Source organism: Festucalex cinctus, chromosome 19 (assembly GCF_051991245.1).
Source record: "Festucalex cinctus isolate MCC-2025b chromosome 19, RoL_Fcin_1.0, whole genome shotgun sequence".
In the NCBI taxonomy this organism is placed as follows: domain Eukaryota; kingdom Metazoa; phylum Chordata; class Actinopteri; order Syngnathiformes; family Syngnathidae; genus Festucalex; species Festucalex cinctus.
The window spans coordinates 16,575,445-16,603,221 of NC_135429.1; the positions used below are offsets into that span (position 1 = coordinate 16,575,445).

Here is a 27,777-nt window from a genome sequence, read left to right on the forward strand (position 1 = left end):
ATCCCATTACCCTTCGCCTTAACCAGGTACTTCAGAATCTTGCCAGAGTCGTGAGGTTTAAATGGTCAGGAGACCAGAGAAAAGGTCAGAAAAAAATAAAGAGAAAAGAAAGATAAATCAAAGTGAAATCCAGCACCGACCAAACACTTCCTGCCTTCCCCATGATTACAAAATCAAAGTCTTACGCCAACCCCGGAAGCCTCTAAATTCCAGCAAATTAGCGAGATCTCAAGAGACCAGAGGAAAAACTAAAGAGAGGAAGGAGGGAAGGATCGATAAGGCAGAGTGAGATCCATAGAAGCCAGTACATCCAATCCATCAAAGTGAAATGTGAACTCAAACTTAACCCTGGCGTGACCGCAGACATGACAACATTGCTTTATTTGAGATATTTTATGTTTGACAATTCTGTGTTTACACTTTAGGCTCAATACACTTTAGGCTCAATATTGTATTTTAGCATTTTAACACTATTGCATATAACTTTTGAATATTTGGAAGGATAAAGTCATGTTTGTATTGATTAGCGAACGCAGCTTACCCAGCTTAGCCCAGGGCTTTGTATTAAATAAGAGTCAATGTCCCCAAAGCAGATGTCAGTGTGGCCAGGAAACAGGTCAGTGGGACCAATGTTTATCATCATCCCACATCTCATATGGGCTTTGAATAATTTCAATTTTGTCGTCAATTCATATATTTTGCTTCTCTGTAAATAGAGCAGGGGTCCCCAAACTACAGCCCGTGGGCCGGACTTGAATCTCAGAAACCACAGATGTGTGGCAGTATTGGTGCAAATTCTTTGCAGCAAGCAACTTTTTTTTGCAGAGTTTAGTGTTTAGTGCAGGTGTCCCTCGGTCACAACGTTTGTGCGTGAGTTGGAATATCTCTCAGGTTATTCTATAACTTTACCTTACACTTTGAGCTCTGCAAGCACGTCCTGTAAATGCTTTATAGACCAGACACTCAGCATGCACACGGAAATTCTGGAGGAAGCTACATTAAGGTGCCCAGACTTTGAAAATCAGTAGTTACTATAGATGAGTTGTATCGTGCTTTAGACAGTATGCCTAGTGGCAGAGCACCTGGTCCAGACGGCTTTCCGGCTATATTTTTTAAACATTTCTGGTTAATGTTTGCTCCATTATTTCTAAGAGTCGTAACTGAAATTAAAAGTAAAGGTGATATACGTCAAGATATGAATATAGCATGGACCTGAGGAAATTGTGACTTTCCACCTTGCAGGGTGTAGGAGCCACATCTGCTATGTGCTGAAGGTTGGATCCCAAAGCGCAGACACAAATAATATTTTAACTATTTATTCAGATCGAGAGGCATGTAACAAACTTGACTAGATGAGAAACAAAGAGAGTTGCACAGATGAACAGAAGGCAATAATCCGGCAAACACAAACACTTCTCAGAACGCTACTACAGACAGTGAATCGATCTGATTGGTTGCCACTAAGTAAAGGATTAAAGATTGACATCACACGGGTCCTGACATCACATAATCACATAGCGTTTTTCCAGTTGAAACCAGATGATGGTTACATCAGTTCAAAACAGACACTTGTTACATCAGTACAAAACAGACACTTGAACTCAAACTTTTTTTTTTTTTTATAAAGAGCTCAGAATTGTTCATTCGGTAGTCTTACCGATTCAACGTCTTATCATCATTGCTCTTTTTTTTTTTGTGTGTGTATGTGTGCGTGCGTTTGCGTGCGTGCGCGTGTGTGCAAATACATATAAATTTATACTCATTAATTCACCTAAAACCTTATAAATATCCCATTACCCTTCGCCTTAACCAGGTACTTCAGAATCTTGCCAGAGTCGTGAGGTTTAAATGGTCAGGAGACCAGAGAAAAGGTCAGAAAAAAATAAAGAGAAAAGAAAGATAAATCAAAGTGAAATCCAGCACCGACCAAACACTTCCTGCCTTCCCCATGATTACAAAATCAAAGTCTTACGCCAACCCCGGAAGCCTCTAAATTCCAGCAAATTAGCGAGATCTCAAGAGACCAGAGGAAAAACTAAAGAGAGGAAGGAGGGAAGGATCGATAAGGCAGAGTGAGATCCATAGAAGCCAGTACATCCAATCCATCAAAGTGAAATGTGAACTCAAACTTAACCCTGGCGTGACCGCAGACATGACAACATTGCTTTATTTGAGATATTTTATGTTTGACAATTCTGTGTTTACACTTTAGGCTCAATACACTTTAGGCTCAATATTGTATTTTAGCATTTTAACACTATTGCATATAACTTTTGAATATTTGGAAGGATAAAGTCATGTTTGTATTGATTAGCGAACGCAGCTTACCCAGCTTAGCCCAGGGCTTTGTATTAAATAAGAGTCAATGTCCCCAAAGCAGATGTCAGTGTGGCCAGGAAACAGGTCAGTGGGACCAATGTTTATCATCATCCCACATCTCATATGGGCTTTGAATAATTTCAATTTTGTCGTCAATTCATATATTTTGCTTCTCTGTAAATAGAGCAGGGGTCCCCAAACTACAGCCCGTGGGCCGGACTTGAATCTCAGAAACCACAGATGTGTGGCAGTATTGGTGCAAATTCTTTGCAGCAAGCAACTTTTTTTTGCAGAGTTTAGTGTTTAGTGCAGGTGTCCCTCGGTCACAACGTTTGTGCGTGAGTTGGAATATCTCTCAGGTTATTCTATAACTTTACCTTACACTTTGAGCTCTGCAAGCACGTCCTGTAAATGCTTTATAGACCAGACACTCAGCATGCACACGGAAATTCTGGAGGAAGCTACATTAAGGTGCCCAGACTTTGAAAATCAGTAGTTACTATAGATGAGTTGTATCGTGCTTTAGACAGTATGCCTAATGGCAGAGCACCTGGTCCAGACGGCTTTCCGGCTATATTTTTTAAACATTTCTGGTTAATGTTTGCTCCATTATTTCTAAGAGTCGTAACTGAAATTAAAAGTAAAGGTGATATACGTCAAGATATGAATATAGCAGCAATTAAACTTTTATTAAAGCCAGAAAAAGACCCTACCCTCCCGTCAAGTTACCGACCGATATCACTAATTAATACCGATATTAAAATTATCGCTAAGGCCTTGGCATCTCGATTAGAGACGGTAATCTCGACAATTATTCATAGTGATCAAACAGGTTTTATTAAAGGTCGTCATTCTACTAATAATATTAGGAGACTCTTTAACTTGATTAGTATGTCACAGCGGTATGATAAAAAGGCAGTTGTTATTTCGCTGGATGCAGAAAAAGCATTCGATAAAGTTAACTGGTCCTTCCTCTTTGCTGTCTTAAATAAATTCGGCTTCGGGGAGTCATTCATTTAATGGATCTCAATATTATATGATTCTCCTAAAGCTACAGTTACTACTAATGGGATTACATCACATAGTTTTACTTTACAAAGGGGAACAAGACAAGGGTGCCCAATGTCTCCTTTATTATTTGCTATATTTATTGAGCCGCTTGCATTAGCTATACGTCAGGATAGACGGATCCAAGGAATCCACTCCGGGACAATAGAACATAAAATTAATCTATATGCCGATGATATATTACTCTATTTAGAAGAACCTGCTATCTCGCTAGGGGAAGCATTTAAATTAATAACTAAATTCTCTCACTTATCAGATTACTCTATTAACTGGACAAAATCAACATTATTACCTATTACAGAAAATTCATGGAATCCTACAAGTCAGGATCCACACTACTCCTTTCCTACAGGTAATTTAAAATACTTAGGTGTTAAAATTTCACCTAAGTTAACTGAATTAACTTCTTAAAATTTTTCACCATTATTGGATAGTATCCGTAGTGACCTGGAGCGCTGGAATAATCTTCCGATCTCTTTAATAGGACGGATAGCTACTATAAAAATGAAAGTTTTACCAAAGATTAATTATTTATTTTCAATGATTCCATTTAAACCTACGTCTAACTGGTTCCAATCGCTGGACTCTGCTATCATAAAATTCTATTGGAATAAAAAAAAAAGCCAAAATTAGTCTATCTACTCTTCAGGAAAGTAAATCTAAGGGAGGTTTAGAGGCACCAAACTTTATGTACTATTATTTAGCTAATCAACTACAATATCTTGTGCTATGGACACAACCCAACAGAGATACTAACTGTTGGTTGGAATTGGAGCAGAAGGATTGTAATAATCTTAGACTGTCAGATTTACTCTTTATTACAAAATCAATAAGACGACATAATTGTTTTAAAAACCCAATGATAGCCGCCACCCTGACTGCCTGGTGGAAGGCATTAGAAATTACAAACTCCCAATTGGCGCCCTGTGGGCTCTCTCCCATTTGGCATAACCCCGACTTTCAACTTAATAATCAGTCGTTCCATTTAAGCCTATGGGAGCAGAAAGGAATTACACACCTTCATCATCTTTTCTCAGATAATAAGTTTATATCGTATACAAACTTGGTCCAGAAATATGAAATAAAAAAGGGAAATTTCTTACATTATCTGCAAGTTAAAAATATGGTTAAGAAACAAATCCCAACACTTCAGGATACGCTCCAACTGCCTGTCTTAGCTAAAGATATTATAAAGCTTTCTCCAACAACAATAAAGAAAATATCAAAAATATATAAGTTATTTTTATACACAAATAAAACGTATTTACCGACTTTAAAATGGGAAAAAGACTTGTCTATAGTTCCGGAACCAGACTTTTGGACCCAAATCTGTGAAAATGTATTTAAAATGACCAAACAGACAAATTTGCAACTTATCCAATATAAGATACTTCATAGAACATATATTACACAATATATGATGAAAAAAATGGGACTCTCTGACTCCGACATTTGTCTCCAGTGCTCACAAAACACTGCCGATACTTATCTTCATGCTTTATGGTCATGTACTCCAGTGCTGCATTTCTGGACTAAAATCTTGGAAAAGCTCGCTGATATATTAAACTGTAGGCTTCCTTTATCTCCAAGATTGTGTTTACTAGGTGACTTAACAATAACTGAGCTACCATGTAAACAATCTCAATCTATATTTATAGCCCTTACTATTGCTAAAAAAATAATCCTTGTCAATTGGAAAAATAAACAATCTCTAAATATCGACCACTGGTTAAACTTACTAATAAATTATATCTCAATGGAAAAAATCTCTGCCTTAAATAAAAATCAAGTATCAAGATTTAAACAAATATGGTCTATGTACATAGAATATTTTAATCTCAATTTGGCAACTTAATCCTGCCAAGATTCTGCCTGTTAACGAGAGCCACCACATCGTTACAACTTCTGTTTTCGCTGCTTCTGTATTTGGTATTTTGTATCTGATTGTTTTTATTTTTATATAGTCAGGAACCTAGTTGCTGCTAGTGGGCTCGAGCATACCACACTATACGACACTATACTCATTAACTCCTTAAGATCTATTTCTAGTGGGCACTAAGCATCAACACTTGGTGTTACTGCATGCTAATTAGTCAATTTTCTTGACGCCGTCCTCTGTGGTCGGGCGGGGGTGGTTCTGCCCCCCCCCCCGTTGTCTGCTCGGTGGCGGTTGCGTCTTGGCCGCTCCCTGGGCCCCCTGTGGGGTGCGGTGTTGGGGTGCTTCCCCTGGTGCCCGGGGTGGTGCCGTCCCGGCGCGGTCCGCTGCTCCGTGCCCGGCGGCGCGGTTCGGGGTGGGTGGGCCTCCGGTGTGCCCCGTGGTTCCCTCTCCCCTCCCCCTTCCTCCCCCCCGTCGCCTCTCCCTCCTCGCCTCCTCCCGCCCATCCTCCTCTGCCTCCCGGTCCCTTTTCCCTTGTCGCCCTCCCTCCTCCTCCCCCCCCCCCCCCCCCCCTCCTGCCCTGCAGCCGCCCTTTCGCCTTCTTGTCGTCTTCTCCCCGCTTCCCCCCCCTTCCCTGTCTGCCCTGCGGCCCCTCCCCCTCCCTCTCCCTGGGCCTGGGGCTCCCTCCCCGGCCCGGGCGTCGGGCTCCGGGGGCCGGGCGAGGGTTTGGGGCCTGCCCCACTCCGGTATAACTCCTGGCGCCCCGGGCGGGCTCCGGTGGCCGGTGGGCTGTCCGGTAGCCCTGCTGCGCTGGCTGTCCGCCCATTGTGGTGCCGGGTGGATGAGGTGGGGGGCGGGTGGGGGTGGGGGTGCTGGGGGGCGGGCGTGCCACCTACACCCGCCGGGTTGGGTGAGGCCCCGCTGGTCGCTCCTCTTACTCACTTCACTAGCTTGCACTATACACTTTGTAAATATACACATAGGGCACACAACACATTTCTTGGTGGGGTGGGGAAGGGTGGAAACACCGTCTTCACCCTTCAACTCCCCTCCAATTTTAATGCACCTCACGTCCAAGGGGAGGGGTGAGTTGGGGCGGGGAGCCATCAGAGGGGAAGGACTGCAGTGCCTGGCAGCGCTGTGGTCCCCCCCATTTGTGTCCCTGCCCCACCACTTTGTCCCTCCATTCCCTTTTTTAATGCACCACACATATACATATTCATTTTTTTGGGGGGGATAAGGGTGTGTCTCTTTGCTGGACCGCGGTTGACGGCTTCTTTCTTTGGTGGTGGTCCTTATGCATGCCAGATCCGTCGCACCAGCATCTACTGAAACTCAACAGAAGTACCCTCTCCCTCCCACAGCCCCTTGAATCAGTTGGTGCTGGTGTCTGTGGTTCTCACTTTGCTTTATCTATCCTTCCCTCCTTCCTCTCTTTAGTTTTTCCTCTGGTCACTTGAGATCTTAATTTATTAGAAGTATGAGGTTTCTGGGGTTGGCATAAGACTCTGGTTTTGTAACCACGCAGGAGGGGTTTGGTTGTTGCTGGATTTCACTTTGATGGATTGGATGTACTGGCTTCTATGGATCTCACTCTGCCTTATCGATCCTTCCCTCCTTCCTCTCTTTAGTTTTTCCTCTGGTCTCTTGAGATCTCGCTAAATTTGCTGGAATTTAGAGCTTCCGGGGTTGGCGTAAGACTTTGATTTTGTAATCATGGGGAAGGCAGGAAGTGTTTGGTCGGTGCTGGATTTCACTTTGATTTACCTTTCTTTTCTCTTTATTTCTTTTTTTTCTGACCTTTTCTCTGGTCTCCTGACCATTTAAACCTCACGACTCTGGCAAGATTCTGAAGTACCTGGTTAAGGCGAAGGGTAATGGGATATTTATAAGGTTTTAGGTGAATGAATGAGTATAAATTCATACGTATTTGCACGCACGCACACTCACGCACGCACGCGCACGCACGCAAACGCACGCACACACGCAAACGCACGCACACATACACACACACACAAAAAAAAAAAAAAAAAAAAGAGCAATGATGACAAGACGTTGAATCGGTAAGACTACCGAATGAACAATTCTGAGCTCTTAAAAAAAAAAAAAAAAAAAAAGAAAATCAGTAGTAGATGTTGGCAATGTGTTACTTGGACTTACATAATGTGCAGTCGCTGAGACTGCAAAATGGAAAAACACGAACACAACAGATGTCCATCCATCCATTTTCCAAACCACTTATTCTTTACAAGGGTCGCGGAGGTGCTGGAGCCTATCCTAGCTGTCTTTTCCCCGCCCCCCCCCCGCCCAGATAGTTTCCGTGAAGGCAACTGTGTTTGGCGGAGTAAATCGACGGCTGTACATGTGGATGTGTGCGTGGGATGAGATGCGGAGGGAGGAAAAAAAAAAAAAAAATTGTGTTCACTAAGCGCGTGGCTGTTGTGTTTTGGCGAGTTTAAGGCCGACACCGCCGCAAATTGGCATTAAATAATTGCCACGGTGATGAGCTTACTCGTGTTTGTTTGATTTGTTTCGTGTTTCTGAATTAAATTGAACTTCCTGAATTCGTCATAAAATGCAGAGGAAACTCCACTCTGTGGCGTCCCCGCTGTAGTAACAGCCCGACTTGGAGTGAAACTACAGCAGACACTGATGTGTCATGGATGAATGTAACATGGATGAATGGACGCTACAATTAATTCTGTTCTTGCGGAATTACTCACCGGTTCCTTGTTGCACCAAACAACAGTTCAGAATACCCACCCCATTTCCTATTTGGAGTTCTTGGTGGGTGTGCTGGAGAGCACCCCCTGGGGACTCCCTCGTCCTGCTGAGGGACTTCAACGCTCACGTGGGCAATGACAGTGAGACCTGGAGGGGCATGATTGGGGGGCAGTTCTCGGTAATTAATTCTAATGACTTTGATTGAGTCCAGCCGATGTAAAAACAACTCCCCCAAATTTGACCAATCAGCCTTGGTCATTGCAGCCCGCCCCTTCAGTTCCTGCCTGGCTCAGCAAGACCCTGCTGCCGACATAGTACTTGGATGCCTTTTGGGGAATTTAATGACTCTGGTAATTGTTGTTGGTGGAAAAATGCACCAACTGAATTTTACCAAGGTAAACTGAAAAGTTCTCCAAAAGTTCCAGCGGTGGAAAAACGCCGAGTGGGCCATACTCCGCGCCTCCATTTTTGAGGCGGCCGATCGGAGCTGTGGTCCTAAGGTGGTCGGTGACTGTCGCGGCGGCCATCCTTGAAACCGCTGACCAGCGGTAAGTAAAGTGATGCCGTCAAGCTGAAGAAGGAGTCCTCTCCAGGCTTTTTGGCCTGTGGAACTCTGAAGGCAGCTCACGGGTACCGGCTGGTCAAGCGTAACACGGCTTTGGTGGTCGCTGAGGTAAAAACTCAAACATGGGAGAAATTCGGCGAGGCCATGGAAAACGACTTCCGGACGGGTTCGAGGAAGTTCTGGTCCACCATCCGGCGTCTCAGGAGAGGAAAGCAGTGCACCATTAACACTGTGTATAGTGGAAATGGGGTGCTGCTGACCTTGACTCGGGACTTTGTGAGTCGGTGGGGGGAATACTTCAAAGACCTCCTCAATTCCACATCTTCCTTTGAGGAAGCAGAGTCTGGGGACTCTGAGGTGGGCTCTCCTATCTCTGGGGTCGAAGTCACTCAGGTGATTGGAAAGCTCCTCGGTGGCAGGGCCCCGGGGGTGGATGAGATCCGCCCAGAGTTCCTAAAGGTTCTGGATGTTGTGGGGCTGTCGTGGTTGACACGCCTCTACGGCATCGCATGGACATCGGGGACAGTGCGTCTGGATTGGCAGACCGCGGTGGTGGTCCCCCTATTTAAGAAGGGGGACCAGAGGATGTGTTCCAACCACAGAGGGATCACACTCCTCAGCCTTCCTGGTAAGGTCTATTCAGGGGTGCTGGAGAGGAGGGTCCGTCGGGAAGTTCTCTGACTCAGGAGGAGCAGTGTGGTTTGTCCTGGCCATGGAACAGTGGACCAGCTGTAGACCCTCTGCAGGATCCTCGAGGGTGTGTGGGAGTTTGCTCAACCAGTCCACGTGCGTTTTGTGGATTTGGCATGATACCAAATACTCCAACTCGGATTTGTTTTTATATATTACATACATAGTTATTTTCGTTCATGGTACACTATTGCTTTTATTTTCAATAGAGGGCATCCAAAATAAATAAATAAATAAAAACTATATATGTATACATAGGTCTGATGCCACTGAACATTTTGAGTGGTCTAAAGTAAACAAATATTCATAAATGGCTGAGTTATCAGAATTCTAGGGGGAGCCAGCAATTGGCTCGATTTACTGCGAGAGGCATAAAAATTATATCACTGCACGAGGGAAGTGAATGCCATGTCAGTGTGAAGCACTTTGTTTTATTTTTTTTTAATTTCGGACATCATTATGACAATTAGAACATTTCATCATTCAATTACAGCATAAAAAATACCCGAAAAGAAAAAGGGCTGACAGGATGAAGCCAAAGCTTATTAATTCCTGTTCCCATACTACACTAGGACGCAAATGATCAAGCAAATTGTTCATTAAATGTCACCTGTAGATGATTTTAAGTTGTTGATGTTTCCATCAGTTCATCTTTCCGGTGGTGTTAGTTGATCAAAGTTGATTGAGTTCCATGTTGTTTGTTTCAGTCCAATAATAAAGTTGTTGATAGTTACAGGTATATCAGTTCATCTTCACAAATAATATTTATTGATCACATGTTGATTGGGTTTGTAGCCATGTTTCTTCTCATTCTGGTTATGGGAACGTTGGATGCTGCTAGGTCTTTTCTCACCAGAGACATGTCATCACAGGCCTTAGATAGGCCGGCTGGCACACCAGTGATGGTGCTCAAAGCGACAGTAGCCATTTCCACTGCCTTCTTCTGGCCATCAGACATTTTTCTGAGCATACAAAGATGCCAGAAAGATTTGCATGGTCACTACAAAAATGTTGATTGTTGTTTTCCAAAGTAAAAGCAGATGTTTGCTTTTATGTCTTATTTGGAATAAACACAAAATTAATCAGACTTCTTTCAAGGAGGATTACAGAAATTAAAGAATATTTACTGTTTAAAGACTGAAATTTTGAGGATTTGGACCACTTTAAATTGAACAAGGTGCAACAACAAAAACAATCAATTATAAAAATACTTATCGATTACTTCAGTCATCAATTAGCTGTCAATAATAGATTTATCATTGCACTTCTCCTACAGTTTATGTGAAATCCGTGCCTGTTAGTGTGGTCCAAACATAACCTCAAAGAGCAAATGGCAAACATTTTGGATATTCTTACTGTGAGATGGTTGTAGATCTCGCCATTGTAGCACAGCCACAAAAAAGGCAATTTCTTCACATGCAAGGGTTGCATGCCATGCAGCTGATCCACAATAGCCAGACGATGGAAGCCAAAGCAGCAGTTGGCGTATCCGTTGATATTCTCGAAGCGGAAGGAGTCCGGGCCTCTGTGCGCGATCCTCATTGCATTGGTGCACTGAGCCGACAGGCACTCATCACTGCCAAACACAGCCCAGATACCGCACATCTTCGATCTGTGGTAACAAACGCGTGTATTTTTTTAATGTGATAAAAGGGCCAAATACCAGGAAAATTACAGTACATTTTTTTTCTTCATAATAGAATTTCATAGCAGCAACATAGCATGACTGAATTTCGAAGATTCTTTATCCAGGTCATATTGAAGGTCATATTTTTATTTTTCAAAATCATCTCACAGGCCAGATGAAACCCCTTTGCGGGCCTGATCTGGCCCGCGGGCCATATGTTTGACTCCCCTGAGCTATAGGATCCCCATTTTCTAAAAATAAATAATAAATGTGTATATATGTAAATAAATCACTAAGATGGAATTATTTTTTCACTCTGAGAATTATTTTTTTTTTTAAACAGTAAATATGCCTCCAGTGAGTATTTGTGGATTCTACACTAATGGGTCGAGATCTGAGGCCGACCATCACTCTAGAGTTGCTTCCATGGAGATTTCTGCACCGACCAACCGGGCCTAGTTTGGATGAGGACCCACTACCCTGACGACGTCTTCTTCCAGTGCTTCAACTTCCTAAATCGGGGGGGGGGGGTCAAAATCGGTCCTCGAGGGCTGGAGTTCTGCAGGTTTTGGAGGTCTCCCTCTTCCAACACAAGCTGACTCCAATCAACAGGATCGTAATCAAGCTTGCTGATGAGCTGATCATATATCAGCTGTGGTGGATAAAGGAAACAAAACCTGCAGGACTCTGGCCCCCGAGGACCGACTTTGCCCACCACTGTCCTAAACGGACTTTAGCACTATTCTAGTTAATACTGTTTAGCATCACATTCTGTGTAAATTGTTGCCCATTCGGCATCCATTGCAGCCTGGTCATGGAAGGGGGATTTCCACATTTGCGGTCCCTTCTCAAGGTTTCTTATTTTTCCCCTGATGGGTTTTTTTTTGTTTAAGTTTTTCCTCGCCCTCTCGCGGGTCGACCAGGGGATGTCGTGAACATTTGTCAACAGTGGGCATTTGAAGCCCTTTGAGACTAAAACTTTGTGATTAAGGGCTTTATAAATAAACTTGACTTGGCTGCAAGGCATTTTCTGCAAAGATTTAAAGCAAAGAATAACAAAAGCTGTTTAAGATGGCACCACTACACAGGAAAAAAAAATCAAGAGTCAAGAGATTTTACCCATTGCGGTAAACTAGCATGACATCATGACAAGACGGCAGAACTGAATAAACAACTTTGACTGTGAAAGCGCAATAATGTTGTGTACTTTAACTAAATACAAAAGAAACAAAAGTTCATTGAATATTGTAAATTGCCCTTAGAATGTGAATGGTTGTTTGCCAATGTTTGTCTATGTCAGGGGTGTCAAACATAAGGCCCGCGGGCCGGATCAGGCCCGCAAAGGGGTTTAATCCGGCCCGCGAGATGATTTTGTAAAGTAAAAAAATAAAAATAAAAAAATTGTAATGCCAGACTAATAAATCAGCCGGCCACAATCCAAACATAAATTCGTAATCTCGCAAGCATTCCTCAGATGAGCAATGCAACTTGTACAAGGAAGAGTTATTATTTTACACACAACCTAAAGTTACGGTTTGTTTAAATTTTTCTGAAAAAAAATAAAATAAAATCATAGACCGATAAACGTATAAATACGACACAAATTCAATTACTGGTAACACAAATACAAATTAGAAGAATTAACGTCCTTATATCTTCATTAACTGCGCCAGATATTACATTCTGTGAACAATATATATGCAAAACAGGTCGATTTAACATATCCGGAACTCATACTGGCAAAGTGTTACCGTGTTCCATTGGCATTCCTGTTACTTTTTTGGAACAATAGATTACAGCTGAGCTCCGTAATTTAGGGCTGGTCCACAAATAGCGAAAATCTGCGTAGAATTGATGGCAATTGTTTTTATGTTATATACCATTATTTTACTGATTCGGCCCACTTGGTCATATATTTTCCTCCATGTGGCCCCTGAGCTAATATGAGTTTGACACCCCTGGTCTATGTGCTCAGCAATTGGCCGGTGTCCTGCTCAGGTTGTCAACTGTGATAAGCGCCGACATGTGTAAACCTGATGAGGATAAATAGTTCAGAAAATAGATAGGTGGACAGTTTATGGATGCCATGCTCTCAACCAGGTTCACCAATCCTGGGATTGACTTGCATTATGACTGAATTTTTTGCCAAACTGTTCTAATTTTATTTTATTTAATCCCAGGGACATTAAAGTGTAACGTGGTGCACAGAAGTCACGGACAATCACCAAGCTAGCTGATTTGAAGGGGAGAAACAGGAGGACTAACGTCCGTCTTATAGACCCTTTCATGGCCTACGTCACGATGACGTCACGGTGTTTACTGGAGGCAAAAACAACTGCTGGAGGCAACGAAGTCCAGCTAGAAGTAAACAATGCTGGTTGTCTGGAGAAAATGTCTTGTTTTTGGTTGCCAGAACAAACAAAAACTTGAAATTCTGTCGCAACCCAGCCTCTGCCAGTCAAGTAATCGCAGACGGCTGTGGTTAAACGCGATTAGGCGAAAGGACTGGACTGAGGCTATCATCAACAATGCTCGTGTTTGCAGCGCACACTTCATATCAGGTAAGATTTAACTATCAGCTTCAGCCTGGACAATGATAAGGGCTAGACTTAGTTGTGATTGAAATTACTTATGTTAGTCATTATTTGTGGGATTCTTTTTACATGTACGGACTTACAAAAAGTCCGTGTTTACATGCTACATGCGCGAATGCTAACCGCTAGCTAACCAAACGTTAGCTGTATGTTTCAGTTTTGTCGACAATGGTTCCGATAACTTCTTGTAAAATTTTTGTAGGAGAGGTACATGCCTCGTATATCCTCGTCTTCTGCCCCCGTCGTTGACTTGGCAGCACTTGCGACCGCACGACACAAAAGTCCTCGCTCAAGTTGTTATACAGTCTTCCCTCGCTATAACGCGGTTCACTTTTCGTGGTCTCGCTGTATCGCAGATTTTTTTTTTTTTTAACTCTTTGACCGCCATAAACGTTTAAAAACGTTCAGTATAATCCTAGGATTGGCAGCCATAGACGTTAATTGACGTCTACTATGTTTTTTTATGGAAACGGGTGGAGGAAAGCCTTGGGCAGCTGTGCTCCAAGTATCAAGCCGATCGGGTTACTATATGAGTATTCCTGGCCACTAGATGGCTGTGATGAGTCTTTTGGACAAGATCGGGTAGGAGACAACAGTAGAAGAAGAGAGGCTGAGCTAGAGTGTTGAGGGGGAGAGAATGGCTAACTTGGCTAAGGGAGTCAAAAAGGCTACAGATGGCAAGCAGCTCACGCTTGATCCTTATTTTCAAAGCTCAAAAGCATCGACCAGTGCTCAAGAGCACAGTGATGACGGGGTTAAGTCATAGTTGAAGCGGTGACGCGGCCGTTTCGACCACGTCCTAAGGCCCCACCGGCTAGCGATGCTAATAACGTCCTAAGGCCCCACCGGCTAGCGATGCTAACACCGGAGAAAAGTGGTGCACAACCGAGCACGTCTGCACAGATGACGTTTCATCGGACGATGACGACTACTATGGGTCCGATGCAAGACAGTCTTGGACAGTCTTCCAATGAACGTGAAGATAAGCGCTAACATGCTAAGAGATGGCTAGTAAGATTACTTTTCTAACTTTTCGGGCGATCTGCTAGCAGCGTGTGTAAATGTGCTGATATACACTAAAACATCTATTACCTATACAAACGTGAATGTATATTTTATAGATCGTGCTCACAGCAACGTCCGACCGCTGGTTCTACGACAAAGAAAGGTAAAAAATAAAAAATCGTTTTCAATACACCGCAACAATACAAGGAAAGTCTTTCGATAGTATTGTAATTGTATGTTTCTTTCAGCTCCTCCTCATAGGGCCCAAAGTGACCCTTCTCACAGTGAGCGGAACAAAGGTAAAAAGAAAAAAAAAAGATTCTCCACAGCACTAATAAAATATTTGATGGTAAACGTCTTCTATAATTTACAGAATGTGCATCAACCAATACACCCAAGAAAAAAAAGGTAAACATATGCACACACACACACATTGTATCACAGTGCTCTAAAATAATATTTGATATTGAAATGTATATTTGCAGATCCCAAAGATTCTGGCTGGCTTGAAGTTGATGAATTCGGCTGTCAGCCAACCATCTTCCCCTTTGCTGCAAAACCAGGACCAAGGGATGCTGCAGCAGAGCTGAATTCCCACCTGCCAGCTGACATCCTGGAGCTCTTCATCACGGATGAACTTCTCCAGCACATCGTTCATCATACCAACCTCTACGCAAATCAGTCCATGCAGAAGCAGACTGACAAAAACTGTTGCGCACGTGTAAATAGTTTGCAAAGAGTTTTCCAAATTGTTTGTTCGGATTGCTACTGTTGCATGTAAATAAACTGTTATTTTGCAATCAAAAAACATTTTTTATTGTTGGGGTAGTGTTTTATAGAAGTTTAGGTGTTTGTAGAATCACTCATGCAAAAAAAAAAAAAGTGCCAAATTCACTAGAGTGCATGAAATAACATCGTTTCACAAAAAGCTTGATTTCTCCTTATTTTGGAAGAAAATAGAGGATTTGGGTGAAACGAAGCTGTTTTCTATTGTTGATTACTGAAGATCCGAATAAGGTAGAAACAAACTTTTTTTTTAGATGAAAGATGAGACTTCAATCTTTCATTTGGTAGTATCCGCGTGTCCATAGTCCTAACACAACATTTTCTGTGGAGCTTGAAAGATCGGTAAAATTCTGTAAATCAGCTGGCAGTATGGGGGTCACCTTTTCCGAAACTGGCTGGCAGTCAAAGAGTTAAGTGCAATTTTGCATATTTTTTTACAGTAATATACCCATTTTATAAAATTTATGAAGGTTTGAACATTGTCAATGTTTGAACAATGAGAAAAGTGTATAAATTGTGCGGTCGGGGATTTTAGAGCCTTAAAACATTTATAAGAGTTGTAAAACATAAAGCTAACTACTTCGCGGACTTCATTTATTGCGGGTATTTTTTGGAACCTAACCCCAGCGGAAAACGAGGGAACACTGTCTTCTAAATTTTGAACATGTCCATTCAAGACGTAGTTAGTCGTAGACATGTAATGATTTATAGGCCTTCAGTTTATCTTTAGTATAAACGCTCAGTTTTTCTAGAAGGTAGATTTAAATGTCCGCCCATTGCACGGTGGGTCGTCCCGTTAAATCATCTATCCAGTGCGTGAGTGCGTAGGGGTCAGTAAATATCGTCCCATCAGGCAGAGTTAACTTTTTAAAGTAACATTCACGGTCGTGGGGAGTCAGTTGACTCACATATTAACTCAAATGGCCGTTTTCCATGTCCGACGTGAACTTTACTGTGAAAATATGCTGACCGGTATTAGAACCACACACCACTGAGGTGTTTTTGCCTCCAGTTAAGCCCCGCCCTTTAAATTGCGTGATATTGTTTACAAACTTTGAAGGGGTCTATTTTCTACTGGATAGAATTGAGGTTCACAGACCAGCAAGTTCTCATCCAGAATTGGACCGGATGCACATTGATGGCTGTAATGCATTTTTTGTGCTACAAAGTAAAATAAAATAAAAAAAACTTTATTTTAATTCTGCAAGAGCAGTGTAATCTTCTGATTTGAAAATTAGCCTACACTTAAAAAAATGAACAGAATAAAAATAAATACAAATATTTATTTTCCAAAGTCACAGAGAGCCACAGCAGAAAAATCAAAGAGCCAAAGGCAACTGGCTGACTTGCAGACTCCTGTGCGAAAGCATTGTGCAGTGGTTCACGTCACCCGTACTGCACGCTTGAAAGCCCAACTGACCAGCTACTACAAAGGCTGGATTTACACGTCACGATCTGGGTTTTTGTAGGACTTCTTTGTTTTACAATGGTGAGTTTGATCAGGGAACTGGATACTCCCCTTTGCCATTGTCCTTTGTATCTGCACTGCTTCTCATTTCCTTCTCAGCTCTCTTCTTTTATGCTTGTCTTGTCCAGGTGTGCATTAGTTCTCTGGTTTCAAATGAGTTTTTTTCTATGTATAGTAGGGGTGGCTGATATGGCCTAAAAATAATATCACGATATTTCAAAAAAATTTGCGGTGACAATATTTGGTAATAGTTATTGAACAATAGATTTGTGATTGGTGCTTAGCACTTTTATTACAGCACAATATATAAACCACCTTTTTTTCCATTATTGAAATGTAAACAAAAAAAGACAACAACAAAAAAAATCACCGATAGGGTAGCAGCCAGCTTGTGGCGTCATCCTTTGTACATACCAGGAATTGTTGAAAAATGTCCAAAGGTGGTTTGTCTGTAAGGCACTAAACAGTCTCCTCTGGCCACAGACCTGTTGGCTCTGCTGTTGGTAGATTTCAGCTTAACAAATTCCATTAGTAGTGGTGGTGTTAGTCCATGTAGTATTTTATATATTGTATGTTTTATCCATCCATCCATCCATTTTCTTAAAACTCATTCACTGCCAGCCATTTTTAAAAATTTCAAAATTTTCAATACCCATGTGATATTACATTCAATAATTATATATAAGGCGAATCTACCAAATAACAAAATAGAATACTTCTTGCCTCGTGCCCGTTCTTTGGTTTGCCAAAATACAGCCATTTCTCCCATGGACTCTGAAACTGTGTTTATTTTGAATTAAATGGGACAATGATGTCATCTACCGGTGGTTGGGCATCAGTAAAGTTGTTTCCAAGTTTGACATTTACTGTGGAGCATAGTCAGATTAGCCCCCATTTATCCCCGCTCTAAAAAATACAATTGACATGTATACTTGTCAAAGGCAGTGAATGGGTTAAACTCATAATATAATATGGGTTATAATATGGGTTAAACTTAATATATTCACTTGAATTAATTTAATCTAAAGTGAACGTTAAAGTAATGAACTCAGAGTTAAACTTATTCACTTTGGATCAATCGTGTTACCAATTGAAGCAATTTTATTAAGTTGGTCAACAATTCAATTTGTAATCTTAAATTGGTTCAACAATTCTTTTTTTTTGAATGCACCAGTTATTTGACACCAATTTCATCTCACCATATTTTCTGAACCAAAAAAAAAAAAAAAAGATTGTTGAAACAGAATTGAGCAGGTAGGTATGTTTTGGAAAATTCAACCATATAAACAGTTTGACTAAAATTTTATTTTTTATTTTATTTAATTTTTTTTACTAAAATTACCTGTCATGTTTTTTTTTTTGTTTTTTTTTGGGGGGGGGTAAGGAGATTTTACATATAAGAAGTAGTGGTATCGGTGTTTGGTATCGTATCAGTGACTACTCAAGAGTTTAGTACTTGTATTGGTATCGGTCTGGAAAAAAAGTGGCATCAAAATCCCTAAATGTGAAAATATGAAATTAAAATAAATAATAAACTTGTCTTTATTATAACTCTTGAAACTAACATTTCCCACAAAAATGAGTTAATTTGAATCAATCCCCTTTAAACAGGCATTTAAACTTGACATATTGGGAACAAAACACTTATTAAAGAATAATATTCAGACCCACTATAACAGTTTCACTTTTATCAGTCATCTGAGCTTTAAATGAGCTAACAAGCCGCTGTGCCACAAGTTATTGTATTGAAACAAGTTGGGGCCACACATACTTTATTAACCGGCAGATGAAATAACGGGGAGGGACTATTTATCTTGGAAATAAATTACTTGTATTTAATGTTTCCACTTACCTACAGTAACGTGCTCACCCCTAGTAGCAAAGCTTTCTCGAGATAAGTAAAGAACAATAATAAAAAATAAAAATACAAAATACAAAACAGAGCTCTAAGAAATGTGACACAAACTCTGAGTTATATTCTTCTTCTAAGTTAGTCGTGGTTCGGCAGAACAAGTTAATGCATTCTAACACCAAAAAGCGCCGACCTCTGTCAAAACTAAATATGCTACTTTGGAGCAGCACCAACTTGCACTTCAACTTGCACAGCACCTGCGTGATTTCCGCACGGATGGTGCACGCATTTACTGAGAAAAACCGCTTTCACTTTGCAAACATGATAACCACATGCGTTCATCTATCCGGTTTTAAGGCTTAACATAAAACGGTTAATTTAAGATTTGTTTGTAATTGTGAAAGTGAACATTTTTAAACGCATGCATGTGATGACGAGTTGCAGCTGTGCTGAATTTACCTTTTTTCTTTCAAAGAGTCCCAGGAGACGGAGAACTTGCGTGCTCGGTTGATGGTGCCGTGCAACTACCGCGATCAAACCAGCATGCTCTTCCTTTTTTTTTTTTTGTATTTCAACTGACGTTACATAATACGCTCCGAAACCTAATTTCAAAATAAAATCCAACAATAAATAACGTGCCCATAGATATCGTTTTACTAAAGCATATAAAATAATTCCTATGTTTTCATTCAATCACTACTTTCAGTTACTACATCGGCAAGTTTTCTCCGAGGTTTTAAGATCTGATTGATGTAGCTTTTCAAAATAAATGCGATTAGAAATCTGAAAAGCCTAAGAAAACAAAGTCAAAATATATGGTGAGTATATTTTTGTGTTTTTATTGACCATTTCTTTTTACAAGCAGTGAAATCAATAATTATGAAAAAGAGGTATTCTTCTCACCCTCCTCTGCACATCTCTTGGACCTCAACAACTGAAAACAAATCATGATCATTAATGAAGAAAACTGATCTAGATTTTTTATTTTTTTTGTCTCCCTTGACTCCTGTATTCAAATAATTGTTAGGCAATGGTAGGTAATGTGATCTGCTGTTATAATCTAAAATGAAATATTTTGTGACTCTATGTTATGGATTTGAGCTGTTGATATTTTGTGATAAGTAATACCAAGAAAAGTTAAATGTGTTCTTATTGAGAATAAAGAGGATGGAGCCTGCTGCCTCTTTTTTCGAAAAGTTCATTCCTCAAAAACTGCGATTGGCTGGCAACCAGTTCAGGGTGTATCCCGCCTACTGCCCGAAGCCAGCTGGAATAGGCTCCAGCAACTCCCGTGACCCTTGTGAGGAATAAGCGGTCATGAAAATGGATGGATTGCTCAAAAGTAAATAACTGTCGTTGAACACGTCTGTGGCATCAGATTGACAACTTGTGTCATTTTGTCCGGATAGATTGCTTGTCATGGTGTGGCGTCTTGTTGGGGGGGGGGGGGGGGGGGGGTTGGGGGGGGGGGGGTCGGGGTGTGTTCGGGGGTTTGGGGGCCGGGGGTGGCGGGGCCTGGGTCGTGGCGGGTAGCGGGTTTGGGTGGGGTGCGGGGGGGGTCGTGGGGGGATGGGGGCTGGGGACCGGTGGGGCGCTGTGGGGGCCCGCCGGGCCTCGTTCTGCGGCCTTGGGCTCGGGGGTGTGGGCCAGGGCTGGGGCGGGGGTGTTCCGGCGTCTGGGTCGGCTCGCCGACCGGTGTCCGCTCGGGTGGCTTGGGGGTGGCCTTGGTGCTGCCGCGGCCTGGGGATTCCGGGGGGGGGGGATTGGTGCTCGCTTTGCTGGACCGCGGTTGACGGCTTCTTTCTTTGGTGGTGGTCCTTATGCATGCCAGATCCGTCGCACCAGCATCTACTGAAACTCAACAGAAGTACCCTCTCCCTCCCACAGCCCCTTGAATCAGTGGGTGCTGGTGTCTGTGGATCTCACTTTGCTTTATCTATCCTTCCCTCCTTCCTCTCTTTAGTTTTTCCTCTGGTCACTTGAGATCTCAATTTATTGGAAGTTTGAGGCTTCTGGGGTTGGCATAAGACTCTGGTTTTGTAACCACGCAGGAGAGGTTTGGTTGGTGCTGGATTTCACTTTGATGGATTGGATGTACTGGCTTCTATGGATCTCACTCTACCTCATCGATCCTTCCCTCCTTCCTCTCTTTAGTTTTTCCTCTGGTCTCTTGAGATCTCGTTAATTTGTTGGAATTTAGAGGCTTCCGGGGTTGGCATAAGACTTTGATTTTGTAACCATGGGGAAGGCAGGAAGTGTTTGGTTGGTGCTGGATTTCACTTTAATTTACCTTTCTTTTCTCTTTATTTTTTCTGACCTTTTCTCTGGTCTCCTGACCATTTGAACCTCACGGCTCTGGCAAGATTCTGAAGTACCTGGTTAAGGCGAAGGGTAATGGGATATTTATAAGGTTTTAGGTGAATTAATGAGTATAAATTTCTACGTATTTGCACGCACACGCACGCGCACGCACGCACGCAAACGCACACACGCAAACGCACGCACACATACACACACAAAAAAAAGAAGAAAAAAAATAGCAATGATGATAAGACGTTGAATCGGTAAGACTACCGAATGAACAATTCTGAGCTCTTAAAAAAATAAAATAAAATAAAATAAAAATCTACATTATAGTCGCCACAAATGAACACATCTTTTTTCTGTATCAATTTCTTCCATCCAGTTTTTAAATATATCAATATTAGAGTTTGGGGCTCTATATATGCAACTTATATACACTTTTTTTTTTCTCTGATAATTTCTATTGTGACACATTCCAACACATTATCCACCTCCAATGTCATTCTTTCTACTACCTTAAATTTCTTATCCACATATAAAGCCTCCTGTCATGTTTTGGTTTTGTGGGGGGTGGGATTTTGTTTTCTTTTGGTGTTTTTGGTTGTTTGTCATGTGTTCCTTGTCTCTTCCCTTGTCCCGTTATGTCAAACCACGTCCACCTGAGTGTGTCTTCCCTTCCCAGTGTATCCACCAATCAGCTTCCCTTGCCACTGGTGTCTTGCCCAGCTGTGTCTAGTCATTGTCAATTAGCCTGTGTGTATTTAGTCACCTGTTTTCCGTTCGGTTCTTGTGGAGTCATTGTGCCTGTTCATGTCCCTGTTTTCCATGCCATGCCTTGTGTTTGTTTTTGATCTTGTTAATTTTTTCCATAGTCCCTTGTTTACATTTTTTGTTAATTAAATCCCCTTTTTTTACTTGCATCCCTACCTTGCCCTGTTTTTTGTTGCCCCCTGCATTTGGGTCCTGCCTCCAACACCGCCACATCGTGACACCTCCATTTTTATTTCCTCTGATCTTGTGAATCATTTCATAGCCTTCAAAATCCATACCTCTCTCATCCTTCATCCAAGTTACTGCAATTATGTTAAAGGGGTGTTTAAACTGGCTTAACTATTGTGTTATGTTATGGAAATTAGCATGTAAGCTTCTACTGTAAAAATGGATCATTGAAATTTTATGTAAAGAGTCCACAGTGTATTGTATATTGGTCTTCTGTGTAGTACTTGCAGCTATTGTTGAAGTTATGGAAAAAGTTGTTCACTGGATCAAGTCATGTGAATAGTGTTTAGTGTATTGAAAGGTATTTAGTTCCAGTTCATTGTGTTCAACCAGTCTTTGTGTTAAATCGCTATCCAGGAATGTGATTTGTTTATTGTCATCGGAAGTGATTTGGAGTTACCTTGCTGGTGTTATGGTTTGGGGGTGGAGCGAGACGTGGACCCAAGTTGAGGAGATGGATCAGACAGGAAATGAGCAATGTAGTGATTTGTTTACTAAGTAGGCAGGAAAACCATGAATTCAACTCGACAGAACTGGACTTGACCGGACTTGACAGTACTAAACTTGACTTGACTTGACTTGCCAGACTTGACTTGACACAACTTTACTTGACAGAATTTGACTTGCAAAGTTAAGCCACCTTGATACTTGCACGATTTTGTGGCATGAATTGGCACGACTCGAGTTGTGCCAGTGCGCGAACTAGTCGTAAAGTGGCGTGAAGTGTGCGTAAACCCGTCGTGACTGCGTGCCATGTCGGGGCAAAAATTTTGAAATGTTCAAGGAGTCTAGGCATTGCTTATAAATAGATGAATGAAAGAACTTTACTATACTAGTAATTTATGGTGGATGACTACTGCTGACTACTGACTGAGAATGGGTGGATGGATTTTTATTTGTCATTTAACTACAAGTTACTACTTCATAATTATTAGTAATACTACTACTATTACTAGTAATTAATAGTTAATTACTATGTAATTTTTGCATAATTTATCCTTCAATTTCCTTCATAAGCGTTCAGCTTAGCATTCAGCTATTAGCATTCAGCCTTCGCCATTCCCACGCAATTTCTCCAGAAATTGCACTTAGTCTAATTATTACAGCATTTTATTCTCCTCACATTTGGCAAACAACATGATGCTTCCGATTTACACCATTCAAATTTCAACTTTCTGCACGGATAAACCTATTTTCTTTTTTTTGCCGGGTGCCGCATCCGTCGGCATCCGTCAAATGGCAAGCTAGCACAGAACACATCGAGCGGGACAGGAAGACCGACGCAGTTTCAAAAGAAATTTCCGGTTACTTTTCAGAATAAAACACTCGCCAGCTCCTATTTCGCAATCATGTCGGCAGAACGTCATAATGCTTAACGCTTAATTCGCTGCTTAAACACCGGAGAATATGGACGAGGAGAGATTTATAACCGAGGTGGAAAGCAACAAAATTAGATATGACACAGCACATCCTTTTTATAAAGACAACCTAAAAAGGAATTCTGCATGGAACGTCATAGCAGGAACGGACGGTGAGTTCAATCAAAGAAAGTCCACCTCTCTTTCTGCTCCTCTGTTGAGCACAGACTTTCTGTGTGTTTGTCGTTGATTTTAATGCCACATGATCGCGCGCGGTCACGCGAGACGCGGCGGGAAGTGGTCGGCGACGGAGCTGCCGGTCCGGCAGCTGTGAGCAGCCGGTGTGAGTTGGACAAAAAAATTGACGCGTCCGGAGCACGCAGTCAAGACGTAATCCCGGGGTGACTGTGATTTCCTACTGTGTTGCTTGTTCATTGAACGCACCTTGAGTCCACTTGCAGGATTGTTGCTTTTTGCTGCTTCTCCATGAAAAACATTTGCTCGTTACAAAACGTTACGAAAACTGAAAATTGAAAACCACACGTGTGTTCCTCGTGTGTTTATTGGATTCCACTCTGCGTGTGCGCTTCCGCGGCTTGGGTGGGGAGGAAACACATTTTTTTTACGGGGGTACAACTTTGGCACAATACGAGGCTGTCAGTGAGGTGTAAGGGAAAACAAGTTCCATATGACACTTAATTAGTGCATCATGCTTCTCAACGAGGAGTGGACGGCCAGCAAGGGCTTCACTTTATAAGCTTAGTTAGCGCGTCAAAACAGTACTAAATTTGATGAAGTTATATTCATTTTGCGAAAGGAAGCTTAGTACCTCTCGGAAAACAGAGCCTGTCAAAATGGACGACCGCACGGGATTGTGGGATATGTTACTATTTTTAGTAGTGTTGTTCCGATACCGATACTGGTATCTGCATTAAAACAATATCGGTGAGTACTCACAAGTAACATGCCGATATTTTTGTCCCCGGATGTTAGTGTCTCCACGGGACTTTTTCGGGGTGCTGCTTTGAAGACCCCCTTTTTCTTTTCTTGCTTAGTTTCTTAAACACCAATATTAGATTTGACAGAGGCATCTTACAGTTCTAATTCTTCAATGAAAAAAAAAATATAAACAAGTTTCCCCCTGTAAACATTATTAAGCATAGAATTTATACAGGTATTTAAGGTAAGTTGTGGAAACTTAATTTCCACTGCATCTTTAAACCAAGGGCACTATTCTGTCCTCAATGCGTGTGCCCAACACAAATTGACAGATAGCGAACAGTCAAAGTGGAAAAATGAAGAGGCTGGAGTAAAGTTTTCGTTTTACTGTTGTCTTCAATCTTTCTACTTTATATTCTGTAAAACTGAAACGATATAAACATACAATACAATGTTATGTCACTCAAATATACATGCACAAACAATAATGCCGATACAAATAGCTGTGCACAAACTGCAACATAACTGGTGTTAGTTTCGCAAACAAAATATCAAAAGCCTTTTATAAATGAAAGCAACATTAAAGGAAAAAGATAAACTCACAAGCGATGCTTTTCTGTGGCACAAGCAACATAGGAAGTCGTGAGAATGTCGCCAGTATGCAAGCTAGCGAGTGATTTGCACACGGCCCACTATTAACTAAAGATGTCATGTGATCACCTACCGGAACGCGGCTGAAATCAACCGAAAAACAACTACGCGAAAACGCCTGCAGATGGCGCCAAAGCAACACAAACTAGGCAGGTCCAACAGGTCATGACAGGCACCATCTAGAGGAGTAAAAAAAAAAAATGCAAGAGCTTCATGAAGCGATTTAGTCCATTTTAAGGGTTTGTTAAGTGATGATCTTTTAAATTTAATTGTCTTAATACGGAGAGGGAACATCTGGGAAAAATACTTTTTTACTTTTACTCGTGAAGTACATTTTAGAGCCTGTACTTTTTTACTTTTACTTGAGTAATTATTTGAATGAGTACTTATACCCAAGTCATTTTTTTATTTTTTGTACTTTTACTCAAGTACAGAATGTCAGTACTTTTCCCATCTCTGATTATGAAGCACCATCCAATCAACTTTGCTGCATTTGGCTGAATCCGAGCAGAAATGATATCCCGATACACTTCAGAATTCATCGGGCTGCTGCTTCAGTCTTTTGCCATATCGTCAAAAACAAGTGACCAAGTGCCATTGAAAGCCACGCATGCCCATGCCATCATACTAAGACCACCATGTTTACAGAAGATGTGGTGTGCTTTGGGTCATGAGCTGTTCCAATTCTTCTCCAAACTTTTTTCTTCTCATCATTCTTGTCCAGGTTGATCTTAGTCTCATCTGTCCAAAGAATGCTGTTCCAGACCTGGACTGACTTCGTCAGGTGTTTTTTTTTTTTTTTTTTTTTTGGCAAAGTCAATTCTGGCCTTTCTATTTTTGAGGCCGATTAATGGTTTGCGCCTTGTATTTATTCTCCTGATGTCTTCTCTTACATACTGACACACCGACTTCTTGGAGAGTGTTCTTCACTTGACTGGATGCTGTGAAGGGGTTTTTCTTCGCCATAGAAAGGATCCACCACCGTTGTCTTCCATGGATGTCCAGGCCTTTTTGAGTTCACAAGCTCACCAGTGCATTTTGTTTTTCTCACAATGTACCAAACTGTTGACGTGGCCACTCTTAACATCTCTGCTCTCTGTTTGATGGTTTTGTTCTTTTTTTTCTTTTCTTTTTTCCCAGCCTTGGGATGGGATGTTTCACCCCTATTGAGAGCTCATTTGACAGCATGTTGTGTGTTCTCAGCGACAGCTTCCAAATGCAAACGCAACACCTCGAATCAACTCCAGACCTCTTAACTACGTATTTGATGAGATGTTCATGAGGGAAGGGCTCATGTTTTTAGGTTTTGTAGCCTTCTGAGTCAATGGAGAACCGCACGAATACCGGAAAGCCACGTGACTTCAGCAGTTTAAACCCGGAAGAAGGTCACAAAAGAAGCTCGCTCATTAACTCATTAGCTCCCAAAAACGTATAAATACGTCATATTTTAAATGTCTTAAGTGTCTCAAAGACGTATTTATACGTTTTTTGTTGTTCTTTTATGCCAGAGCATAGAGGCGGCTTTGACTGCAGAAAATGGTTGAGTGGCAGCAGAGTATAAGAGATCAACCAGGCCATGTTAAAACAAGCCGATTTCCCCACAGTTCTAAACAGAATTGTGAATAATGATGAAACTTAGCTATGTTCTATTGCTAATTGCTGCACAACGGAAACAGATAGGAATATACTTTTTTCTGATAAAAGAAAAGACTCTAATCTCTCTTTTGGTAGGTTCCATATTTTTATAGCAAAAGAACATAATATTTCGTGGGCCTTGTAAAATCAGTCAAAATACAGTAAAACACTTCAGTGAAAATGGTTGGGAGTGAATGAGTTAAATGAGCCATGCAAATAGTTCATGTTTTGTTCTCGTTTATCTGCGGAAAAACAACATGCCGAGTAAACACAGCTGCCGTGGAACTTGCAGAAACCACTCCAGACACTACAACCATCCACATGTGAAGGATGTATTCTTTGTTTCCCGAAGCCAAAAATTTAGAGTTGTGATTATGACCCGAGATCAACTTGTGCGGATGTCCAAAAGAGCAGATTAACGCCAGCGAAGTGAAGCCTTTCACCTCCATATGAGGTAAACATTTTGTTGGGGGGCATGCGGCATGCATGGCTGCTTCTCGATGACAATCCTCCCTTGCTGGCGACCGCCGTCCCGAAGAAGTAAGCCAGGAGTGTCCAAACTTTTTCATTTGAGGGCCACACACAGAAAATCCGAAGGACGCAAGGGCCACATAATGTTATGAAGAGAAATTGTGTTTAGTCCTATAAATTGTACAAATAATTTATTTGCGCTTTTGCATATTTAGAAAAATGCTACAGTATATAAACCAATTTATTTATAATATGGCAGTTAGGGTTATTATAGTTTGGGAATTTTTCATTTTAGTTTTTATTTTGTTTTGAGTTTTTTTTTTTTTTTGTTAGTTTTAATTATTTTTCAGGGTGGTTCTGTTAGTTTATTAGTTTTAGTTCTTTAATAAATGTGTGGTTTTAGTTTAGATAATTTCAGTATTAGTTTTAGTTTTTTGTTGTGTTTTTTTTTTTTTTTTTAAATGTGTATTACTGGTGCGCAACATTTAAAAAACACCATGGGCGTGACGTCATAATTCCGGTTTATATCAAAGTAAATCTACTAAAAGTCACATTTAAAATCATCCCCAAAGGCTCATGCATTAAATTAATTACCAAAGACTAAAACGAAGGGCATGTTTGCTATAATTAGTTTTATTTTAGTTAGTGTTGTAACCATAAAATGTCGTTTATTTTTCTTTTTTTTTTTTAAAAAGCATCCTCGTTTTTGTTTCCTTTCCTTAATGAAATTGTTTTTAGAATTGTAGTTTTTTTCATTAGTTTTAGTTAACTAAAATAACCTTTAATAGCACCTGTGTTTTGACACCTTCCCTTCTTGCTTTGACCATCTCCAAACATTTTTGTTTT

General features: G+C 41.2%; 1 protein-coding gene and 1 long non-coding RNA gene across 2 annotated transcripts in view; one reads left to right on the forward strand and one right to left on the reverse strand.

The window, feature by feature from the left end:
• Positions 1 to 12,095, forward strand: part of LOC144007695 (uncharacterized) — a 33,961-nt gene extending 21,866 nt beyond the window's left edge. Inside the window, exon 3 of the long non-coding RNA XR_013280313.1 lies at positions 11,213 to 12,095. This is a non-coding gene — a long non-coding RNA (uncharacterized LOC144007695). The remainder of the gene's footprint in view (positions 1 to 11,212) is intronic.
• The window catches only part of LOC144007694 (asparagine synthetase [glutamine-hydrolyzing]-like), a 34,466-nt gene extending 15,340 nt beyond the window's left edge, over positions 1 to 19,126 (reverse strand). The window contains exons 1-2 of the mRNA XM_077507537.1: positions 19,034 to 19,126; positions 10,599 to 10,854 (exon numbers count right to left, since the gene is read on the reverse strand). Of these exons, the coding sequence (XP_077363663.1) occupies positions 10,599 to 10,847 (249 nt within the window). The 5' untranslated portion in view covers positions 10,848 to 10,854; positions 19,034 to 19,126. The remainder of the gene's footprint in view (positions 1 to 10,598; positions 10,855 to 19,033) is intronic.
• Positions 19,127 to 27,777: the final 8,651 nt, after the last annotated feature.